General features: G+C 40.4%; 1 protein-coding gene across 1 annotated transcript; it reads left to right on the forward strand.

The window, feature by feature from the left end:
- The first annotated feature begins 2,181 nt into the window (after positions 1–2,181).
- FAM216A (family with sequence similarity 216 member A) lies at positions 2,182–10,882 on the forward strand. Its single transcript, XM_075211433.1, has 6 exons — positions 2,182–2,479; positions 5,392–5,528; positions 8,814–8,928; positions 9,436–9,508; positions 10,072–10,130; positions 10,239–10,882. Exons 1-6 carry the CDS (start codon positions 2,182–2,184, stop codon positions 10,304–10,306), a joined length of 750 nt encoding a protein of 249 aa, XP_075067534.1. The 3' UTR covers positions 10,307–10,882.
- The last annotated feature ends 366 nt before the right edge of the window (positions 10,883–11,248 follow it).

Consider the following 11,248-nt stretch of genomic DNA (forward strand, 5'->3'; position numbering starts at 1 on the left):
AAAGAACCAGCATTGAGTTCTGGTCACAGGGTTTAGATATAGTGCAGTTCCTATTAGGCAGCCAATAGAGGGCAGTGAGAGCACAGAAAAGGGCTAGACAGCTCTGCGCATGCGCAGAACACTGAGCGCCGAACGGAAGAAGGGAACAGACAGCGCTGGACGGTGGCAGCGGCGTGGAACCAGTTAAGTGAGTTTTGCTTAACAAGAGGGATCCTGGTGGAGGAGGCCTCCGGAATCAGCGGGGACAGGCGCCGGCTCCCGGGGAGACAGCGGGAGTCCGGCGTGTGACACAAGGATTTGCTGGTTATATACTAAGTGCAAAGGAGGCAGGATTAACTATATTGTCAGTGCAATGGGGGTTAGCCATATGTTCAACAACGTGATCTGAGAATGGGATCAGTGCAAGATAGAAGGCAGCCAATAGAATCAATGCAAGAACCACTAAAGTATCAACAGAGCTGGAATACAGCTCTATGGGGCCTCAGACACTTAAAACAGGAGGGTTATCATTTTAGACAAATACACAAGCAAAACTGTGTGCACTACTGTTAGGTACACGCAGCTCTGCCTTCACAAGCAGTACAGTGTGAAGCGGGACATACCTCCCAACTGTCCTTGTAGTCAGACCTAGCGAGACAGTCTCCCAAATTTTGGACTGCCCCATGAGATTCAGGACAGTGGGCAAGTGTCACGGTACAAAGGGATCAGATCCTAGATCTGCCCAATTTAGCACTACTCCCAGCAAGGCGCGGAGTCTAACGAACGGACGGTATTCACCAGGGACCACCGCAAGGTGGTTTGGTCTTAGATGCGTCCGCCCGCAGATCGCGGCCCTCACTGGAAGTATCATTCAAGACCTTTAGGGGAATGTAGATAGGAGGAACTCAGCAGACAACAGGTTGCAGCAGGAGCGATGGAGCGTAAGCTCTTCAGACAACCGGTACAGCAGGAGTGGTGGAGCGTAAGCTCTGTAGACAGCTGGTACAGCAGGAGTGGTAGAGCGTAAGCTCTGCAGACAACAGATATACACTGGGAGAAACGGAGCCACGTCTAATACCAAGCAGGTAACTAGATAAACATGCACTGAGCTGCAGGGGGAAGTGCCTTTTAAAGTTTGGAGCCAAAATTGAGTGTCCAATGGGAGACAGGCAGAGAGCATAAGAAGATAGATAGTATAGTAGAAAAAAGAAGCGCTTTCCTTATGAGTGCAATAGGGGCTGCCTTACATTACAACATATTCACCATAGATGTCATACGTTGCGATGCTAGAGATTAGTAGCTATATCCAAGCTACTGAGGTTATATTCCATAGAGTATCTTATATGTGTATCTCTGGCGCCACACAATGCATTCAAAAAATGACCATAAATCAAGGAGAAAAGGGGTGTATTCAATTATTGTTTATTCTAAAAATGAAATATATTCATAATGGTATAACCACCATTTAGACATTGATTCATAACTATGAATTCATTAAAGATGATAGACAAAAAAAATCTCAAAAAAATATAGCATATATTGATATAAAAGTCAATTGCAATGTTCAAAAGATTAAAAATATAAAAAATATATAAAAAAAACTCTGTAGCGGGAGTACTCACGTATCCTGTAGTAGTTAGTGTGGTGGATTTCCAAACTTTATAGGTGCATACAAATATCCATGCGTCCGGACAGTTTCTTTCGTTTGTTTATCTGTCTTCCGGCACAGCCATGCTGAAGATATTTGCAGTGTACTTGTCTTTACTTCCTGGTATATTGGAACGCATATTCGATCCTAAATGATATAAACACTTTCAACAGCTCGTTTTTGTGATATACAACTGTCAGTGGTGTTTCCCGTAGTTGCATATAGTTAAGCCACTTGTATTTCCACTTCTCGTTAGTGTAACTATCGTGTTACATATCCCGTATTTCCGGTTATTTGGCACGGCATCCAGAATGTAAAAAACTCCTATAAAGGGGATGATCAAATAAGTATAGGATTGTTTCCCATTCTCACCAACGCGTTTCACCTTTACAGGCTTCCTCAGGGATTGGGAATTACCTATCAAATGATTCTTTAAATAGTTGCTGATGAGTGACATCAGTAAACATGCCTCTCTTGGTGTTAATAGGTTTTTTCATTAAAGCCCAATCTTTTTGCTCACTCTGAATTTTTTTTCCCATCAAAATCCATACAAAATGCAATTCCAGTCTGTTCCAACAAATTCTTTTAAACAACCAGAATTGAAATCTAAATCATCTTTCTATCCAAGTCACTTAAAGGGACCTTATATTGAAACATTCCAGAGAATGGTTGAAACGGAGTTAGAAAAACTAAATGTCAACAAAAAAAGAAAATTGAATTTAACTAAATGGGAAAGAGAAGGTATAAACCAATTAAGAGAAAATAAGGAAGTAATTATAAAATCAGCTGACAAGGGAGGTGGAACAGTATTGTTCCACCGACGGCCGGAGCACGGAGGTCAGCGGGGAGCGGGTAAGTGTGTCGGGCCACGGTTGTAGAAACCGAAGGACCGGCGTATGACAGCAAGTAAAAACAGTAATGATCATAGCACACTTATGTACATTTTGCATATCTCAAAAGTAGTTATCAACATGTCAACCCTTGGTTTACTTCCACACATTGACTTAACAGGTTGTTGAAAACAACTTACCGTATATACTCGAGTATAAGTCGACCTGAATATAACCTGAGGCACCTAACTTTACCACAAAAAAACTGGGAAAACTTAATGACTCGAGTATAAGCCTAGGGTGGGAAATGCAGCAGCTACTGGTAAATTTAAAAAATAAATATATTGGGGGGTGGCTTCTATGCATTAGATAAATACATATACAGCTAGTACCATAACTGTGCGTATTGATAAGCACATATTCCCTGAAAGTACAGTCCAACTCAGGCTCCCAAAATGTCTCCAAATGTACCAAAAATCATTAAATACCCACATCAGCCCACTGTCCCACTGGTGTAAATGCGTCCATATTTATAGGATGCAAATGAGTTTGTGTGTCTATGTGGCAATATCTGTGCTACAGAATATGCTGGAGCTATATAAATAAATGTTCATATGATTCCTGTTCCTGTTAAGTGCACTTTGCAAGCTATTACCTGTGTCTAATGAGGAACATATCCACAGGATACCAATGTACCCACATTCATAATTATAGGAGTGTTTCTGAAAATATATAAAATTCCCCAGAAGATTACAATAGAAACATATGCATTTTTTCCCCGCAAAATTGGGGCTATTAAACCAGAATGCTTCCTATTATTACCTAATGAGAGACAGAGAGAGAAACAGAGAGCTGTCAGTGGACCTACCATCCTGTGGTTACATTGTTACAGTACCAGTTTAAATGTAAAGCAGTAACGTGTAAATGGTACAGAGAATAGAACACAATCACTAATTAATACAATTAGTTCTAGGGAAGGTGAGAATTCCACCAGTCTTCATGGAGAACACCTCTAGCATCATATATAAGATACAACATAATATTAACCAATAGTAACCATGTATTGAAAGAAAGGAAATTCTAACAGTGATTGTTCCTAGAAGTAGATATATCCAATATCTAGTAATCAAGTTATTACATACGGTCTGCAGATGTCCCAGTGTTGAGGGGGTGTTCACTTAAAATGGCCTCTCACGACAATAGTCGATCATGCGTCCAAGCACAGGTGGGCAGAACAGTGCATTCCCCGGACGCAGGTGGCGAAGACGCGGTAGCCAGTTGCATCTGGTACATTCCTCACAGCGGTCAACGATTTTCACCTGGCAGGTTTCCGTAGGGCTATGTGAGCTTCCTAATTTCCACCTCAGCCTTTTACTTACCTCTGCAGTGGAACACATGTGCGTTCCACTGACAGGAAGTTCGGCATTTGGAACGCAACCTTGCATTCCAAATGCCGAAGTTAAGAGCTGAGGGACCGGAGAATAGGTAAGTTCACACGTGTATAAGCCGAGGGAAGCTTTTTCAGCATAAAAAATGTGCTGAAACAGTCGGCTTATACACGAGTATATACGGTATATGTTGTGGAGGTATTAGATCCACATTCATAATTTTGTTTGCCATTTTTTTCAGATTAGGCCATATTCATGACAAGTCCTAAATCAAATATTGCTATGCGGCTTTTTAATTGCTAGTTACACCCCTGCCAATACATAGGTTATGACATCACACTAGTCCTTCACTTCACTAGCTGAGCAAGGTTACTGGACATGAAATCATAAGAATGAGCGGTGCTCTACATATTTAAAATACAGCTAGCCTGCAACCTCTGTGTGGCTGTCTTCAACTCTGACATAGGCCAGTGATTCCCTGGGGAAAGCCACAGGTACCACAGGACAGGGAGTGGGTTATAAAATGCCAATTTACAGCAACTGCCTGTGACACAAGCACCCCCTCGGGTGATACACACATGAACGATTTCCTGCTTTTTAAACTGAACTTTTATTTTTCCATCACAATAAAGCAGCATACACTTCTGTCAGGATGACACCAAGCAACCTAACACTGACTATGCAGAGTCCTTCTGTCTAGACACTGGCCACAATCTAGCATCTGTTGCACTGTACAAATGCACAATTCAGGTTTATATACTTTACGCTCCTCCCACAGTCGTTGCTTGATGGACAGGTGACACTCCCACCTTGGCTTTAAAAAAAAGTTCTCTGCAGGTGTTCTGTAATTACACTTCTATGCAGACACACCCTGTCAGCTTTTCCACAGCTTTTAGCTGTGGAAAAGACACTTTCAAACCATTTTCAAAGCATGTAAGTTAAATCACACGTTATATATTTTTCCCTTGTCACACACATCTTACACCCTTATACCTGTAACCTAGGTGCAAAGCTATACTTTGCCTTGGTCAGTTTAACACCTAATAGAGGCCTGTGGAAAACCACTCACTTTGCCACAGCCTATAAAATGAAAACTAAAAAGGGGATTATGGCAGATGGTTTCCAAAACACTGGTAAAGCTATTGTATAAAGCGACTGCTTGATCTTAAATATTTTCGATGTTTGACAAGAATAGCTATTTATAGTGCAGGAGACCACAATCTCCAGCCAATCTTCTTAACTGTATCATGGATATAAATACATAGACACTAAGTGGGGCATATACTGTTACTACATTTAATAATTTTGTGCATATATTTACCATGCAGTGATTGTGGTATTTATCAGGTAAATATACATTTTCTTTCTTTTTTTTTTTGCTCAAATAGGACCATAGAGTTTAAGCAAAAGAACCAATCACATGCTGAGTGTAAAAAAATAAATAAAAATCAGAGATCTTTATATCAGTTATTTTTTGTGTAAATATTTGTAATATATCACATAATGTGTGTTTAACGATTGATTAAACAGTCTGTTCTTTTTTCAGGATTACCTGGTAATATGAATGCTTGTGGGACAAAGAATGTGGGGAAAGGAAATGAGACATCCCAATGTGTTCCCATAACTTTGCAAATCAAAACAATACCAATTACCGGGTCTATGAAAAATGCAACATTTCTCAAGGTAGAATTTTCATCATTTATTTCAGTTAAAAGTAAAACAGGGATGGGCTTTACCTTGTCAGTGTTCAGCAGATGTCACCTTCTCACATGCTCAATTGTTAAAATATCTGCAGATATGACATTTCTTGCACTCACTACCATCAGATCACACCCTTTTTGATCTCAGCTGTAGACACCACACTATATAGCAATATAGTATTCTGATTGACACTGCCCTACCTATTCAAAACTATCATGAGACAGAGAGAAATCTAGGCCCCCCCACCAGATAAGCAGGCTTGGGAGGACATGAGACTGGGAATCGTTAAAAGTTCAATCTCTACCAAGATTAAAGAAAACTCCTACAAAGTATACTATAGGTGGTATTACACCCCATGACGCTTGTTAGGATGTTTCCTTCCGTTTCACCCAACTGTTGGAGAAATTGCAACCACAGGGGCACCCTAGTCCACATCTGGTGGACATGTCCTATTATTACCTCCTTCTGTGGAAAGAAATCGACACACTCTTAAACAGCCTATTTGAAGCTCTGGTACCAAAGGACCCATGGGTGTTTCTCCTATGTTAACCAGGACCTAGATAAATTATCCAAGAAACTAGCCCTACTAGCTAAAAAGTTTGGTAGAATCCACTTCCAATGTCTTTCTCCACTCTTAAAAATCAAATCTGGCACATATTATTATTATTATTACCATTTATATAGTGCCACTAATTCCACAGCGCTGTACAGAGAACTCACTCACATCAGTCCCTGCCCCATTGGGGCTTATAGTCTAAATTCCCTAACACGCACAGACAGACAGACTAGGGTCAATTTTTGCTCCAGCCAATTAACCTATCAGTATGTTTTTGGGCTGTGGGAGGTAACCCACGCAAATATGGGGAGAACATACAAACTCCTCACAGATAAGGCCATGGTGGGGAATTGAACTTATGACCCCAGTGCTGTAAGCCAGAAGTGCTAACCACTACGCCACCATGCTGCCATGGAGGAAGTTACTTATTATTTCCATGAGGCCATGTATTTACCCAGGTACGGGCCGCATGCTCGTTGTGGAGAGCAGATCCAGGCCATCCTCTTCACTTCCTTGAGTTTCTTTCCTGATCTATATGCGGTGTGATGACTCGCTCCTCACTGGAACCAAAACACCTGCCCTCTTCTGTCACTGACAAATGCAGGCATTTCACCAACACCTCTAATGTGGGATGGTTAGGATTTGCTTCCTCCCTTCTAGTCCTGTAGCCCCCTCCCCATTTTAACTTTCCATTTCCCATCTCCCCTTTCTTTTATTACTTAAAACTAGTCATATTCACTTCTCTGTTGTACTGTTAGTGCCCCAGTTACTTTTTTTTTTACCATGTTTGTTTTTTTATACTGGTCTGCATACTCAAGTTGTGTTCCTTTGTCACGTTATACTAATGTATGTATATTTATGCTTGACCATTTGAAATAAAGAATTATAAAGAAAAAATAAACATGAACTATTACCACAAAGTGGTTTGGTAACAGGACATCATGGGCACTGTAAATCAGAAACAGTTGAAGTTAGAAATCTAACCCTTCAGGGATGATATTCATTTTAACAGCTATGACAGTGGTTCCCAAACTTTCTCAGCTCGAGGTACCCTTAGGGTCACCCTCATTTTTCCAAGGCACCCCTAAGCAAAAATAATTACTTGGTGGTCCCGTTTTTTAAGTAGTTGGGTGAAAATGACGCAAGATGTATTTAGACCCCTTCAGTATGACATTGTGCCCCTTTATCATATCACTGCGCCCCTTCACCATTTCAATCTGTATCCTCTTCGCCATCTCACACTCTGCGTCCCCCTTTTCGCCATCTCACACTCTGTGTTCCTCTTCATCAGATCACACTCTGACCCCCCTCCAGCATCTCTTTGTCCCCCCCATTCAGTGTCTCTCTCTGCCCTCCTCCTTCAGTGTCTCTCTGTCCCCCTCCTTCAGTGTCTCTCTGTCCCCCTCCTTCAGTGTCTCTCTCTGCGTCTCTCTATCCCCCTCCTTCAGTGGCTCTGTCCCCCCCTTTCAGCATCTCTCTGTCCCCCTCCTTCAGAGTCTCTCTTTGTGCCCCCCTTCAGCATCTCTTTGTGCCCCCCTTCACTTCCTTAACTTACCTTCTTTCCTGACATCCTCTCTGCTGCTGCTCCTCACTGAAGTTGACGTACGTGATGACGTCACGCCCGGCAGTCAGTGAGGAGGGGGATCCGGCGCTGGATGATCGGTAAGTTTTTTTTTCTTTTTTTGCTATGGCGATTGCGGCACCCCTGTGATAGCGCTGCGGCACCCCAGGGAGCAGTGGCGCACACTTTGGGAACCGCCGAGCTATGATGAGAGGGATCCAGTAAATCAAATTATTCTGTAGTTTAGAGAAAAGTGGTGGTGGGGGGGGGGGGGGGGGTTGGAATAGCTAGTTGTAGTGTAGTGCAAGGAAGACCCCTAGATATTTTTTTTTTTTTTATGGATTGCCACTTAAAATAAAAATGGGATTTAAGGGATTCAGCGCCATGAGAGGAGATTTGGGGGAGCATAGCTTCCACTTTTTTGAATAATTTGTTTTATAGCCAGCTAATTCACTATTCCTTTGCATAGTTTTGTATAGGTTGGGCAGGGAGATTGTTCGTATTCTTTTTAATATTAAATGAAGATTGGGCAGCAACTACTTTTCTGTATTTTGACATAAAATAATGTCAGGGCATAAAACAGTTTAACATACAATAATAAAGACAACGATTAGGACTCCGAAATTTTCCTTGCATTATCACCTTTACCACTTACTTAGTGACTATAGATGAGGTACCACTGACACTTTAATTACTCTAGCTGGTTTGATTGCAGCTTTACTTCCCTTAGCGGTTTAACTTTTTACACAGGTTATGCAATAATTTCACAGTATTTTACACAATCCACATCACATTGTATCACACCCAAACCCTTTAAACATGTAAGTGCACATTAAAACTTTTAGCTCTCTTGTTGGCATATGCATAGACTGAAGGATCACAAGCCACCAGTATTGCTCTATAAAATGTACTATTTTCTGGAAATCTGGGAGCATTGCACTGCCAAAAAAGGATTGTGTGCTTCATCTCTGAGTTCGCGCACACACCCATAGGGCTACAGAGGTTATCTTTCAGGTACATTTACCAGTATCAAACATTTCTGATATTGCTACCAATATTCCGACCATCTTTAGACACAAATTAGTTCCTTCAAGTCTTTGTGCACCGTCTCCCCCTTTTATACTATGTTCATAGACCACTTATATTTCAGCATCCAGATCTTACTATGGGCCAGAAACGGTATTTGTGCAGCATTGCCAAAATCTACAGCACCAGCAACATGAGAGCCCTGACAGACAATCGCCTGCATTCACAGCTAAGTTGCGGTATGGATAGTTATAAAAGTGGCTGCCATGTTTTATTTGAATCATGCTGCAAAGCTTGTAAAATAGTAAGTGCAACATTTTATTTTGCCAAACTCATGAAAGATCATTTATGATTATTTGGTGGACCACCTGCTGGGACATGCTGCGCAACAATTCTGTCCATAAAGTGGACCTTTCACCAAGTCCTCTAGTGTTATTGTTATTTTTTTTGCTTATTGCTTGCACAAGGCAAGATGTAGTGAAGCACAAAAAAAACCTAAAAAAAAAAAAAAAAAAAACTAAAAAAAACACTAGAGGACCAGGTGAGTTTTTTAACTGCATTAAACAATAGCAAAATGAACATCAATATTGTTAGGAATCCGCTCCACAAAAAACAAAAAGTACCATATTTGTTTGGGATAATAAAGAAATCAGAAATATTTAAAAGTTACCATGATTATAATTGGTTTGTCTGGACTTCAGTTAATAAGCTGGCACTACTGTCCATGTTGCTTTATTTTATGTTAGGTTGCACAAAAACACATTTTAAGCCTCCACCTTCAGGATCAGTAAAGCATGAAATAAGGAAACATTGTAGAAGGTATGTTTCATAGACGTTTGCTGAAATATTCAAAACAAAGATTTTAAAGCTGCATTAGCATTTGTAAATTGCTTACACTGCAGGCTGAATTTTTTTTTTCCAGGGCTCCTTCGTTTTTTACAATTTTTATTGAAGTTTTCAAAAGGAGAAATTATATGGACATATGTGAAACACATCACTTTTAGAAAAAAAAAAAAAAAAAGTCATGGAAGACAACTTGAAATAGCAAAAGGGATTTGGGGAAAAAGGGGGAGGAAGAGACGGGTTTGCCACAAATATTATGAAACGGATAATTTACATAGTATACATTAACATTAAAATGGATCTAACTTGGGGAGGGGGGGGGGGGGTTAACTTGGTTCTCCCTTGGTTGGATGTACAAGAACGTTTTTAGAATTCATTTTTTAGTCAGGGCAATCTGCAGAAAAGTAAAATATGAACAGTGAGTAGGAGAGAATTTTACTGGTGTTGGTAACCAGTGTTTTGGTAGTTTACATTGATTGCTTGTGATATATCACACACAATTTTTTCCATTACAATTTTTAATTGGTATTTCTCACTAGGCCACAATTGGACCATTTCCGCAATATTGAAAAACAAGAAGGGAAGTCAAGCTTGGAAGGTGATTTCATTCACAATTATGAGTGCACAGACTTCTTTAAATGATTTGCTACATTCTTTAACCACATCTTGTATTGTCTTTTATATTCTTCATATACATCGATGGTAGATACTACTACTGAAGCTGCAATGACCTTAGGAGAAGTGATGAATGAGAAAATCACGTCTCTTTCATGAAAGAACCTTGCGACTAGTGAAAGCACTGCATATACTTCAGAATGATTTATTAGACAATACTTGTAAATTCAAAATATTATTGTTCTTATATTCTGTTTCGGTTTGTGATTGCAGGAAATTGTACATATACTCAGTGCTGCTTCCACTGAATAGAAAATTTATATTTCTGGACCGAATGTGGTCATTATAGAGCAGTATAAACTGGTGTTGAAAGTTCAGCCTTCATCATCAGCTATTTATATAGCGCCACTAATTCCGCAGCGCTGTACAGAGAACTCACTCACATCAGTCCCTGCCCCATTGAAACTTACAATTCCCTAACATAAACACACATACAGAGACTAAGGTCAATTTAATAGCGGCCAATTAATCTACTAGTATGTATTTGGAGTGTGGGAGGAAACAGGAGCACCCAGATGAAACCCACACAAACACGGGGAGAACATACAAACTCCACACAGATAAGGCCATGGTCAGGAATCAAACTCATGACCCCAATGCTGTGAGGCAGAAGTGCTAACCACAAAGCCACTGTGCAGCCCATACAATTAATAATGGTACCGTCCCACTGCTGAGCAAGAGTCCAAAACCTACTCTGCATAACAGTAACATATGTCCAATAGTTAGAAAGGGTATGCTCCCCACACTATACACTACCACCTACATACAGCATCCCACTAGAAAGTAGCAGACTGTTCCTATCAATCTTCACCTAACTACAAGACAACACCACATCAAAAGATCTTTTAGCTATCTCACTACGTAGGACCTCACCTTCATATTTAGAGCTTATTATTCTTCCTTCACTTAACAGCATGTCTTTAATAATCCTCCAGTTCACACTACTGTAATAACACCAGGCAATACCTGCTCACATTTTGCTAGTAGTTTTCTATGGAGCAAAGCTCACAAATTATCACAGAAGCTGTGTGACAAGTTAAT

Source organism: Mixophyes fleayi, chromosome 1, assembly GCF_038048845.1.
Source record: "Mixophyes fleayi isolate aMixFle1 chromosome 1, aMixFle1.hap1, whole genome shotgun sequence".
Taxonomy (NCBI): Eukaryota; Metazoa; Chordata; class Amphibia; order Anura; family Limnodynastidae; genus Mixophyes; species Mixophyes fleayi.

Bases quoted from the DNA above. Each gene is read 5' to 3' on its own strand.
- FAM216A (XM_075211433.1), top strand. From the start codon at position 2,182: ATGCAATTCCAGTCTGTTCCAACAAATTCTTTTAAACAACCAGAATTG. The intron at 8,929-9,435 runs GTATGGATAGTT...ATTTTATGTTAG, and splicing joins GCATTCACAGCTAAGTTGCG to GTTGCACAAAAACACATTTT. The intron at 10,131-10,238 runs GTGATTTCATTC...CATCGATGGTAG, and splicing joins AGGGAAGTCAAGCTTGGAAG to ATACTACTACTGAAGCTGCA.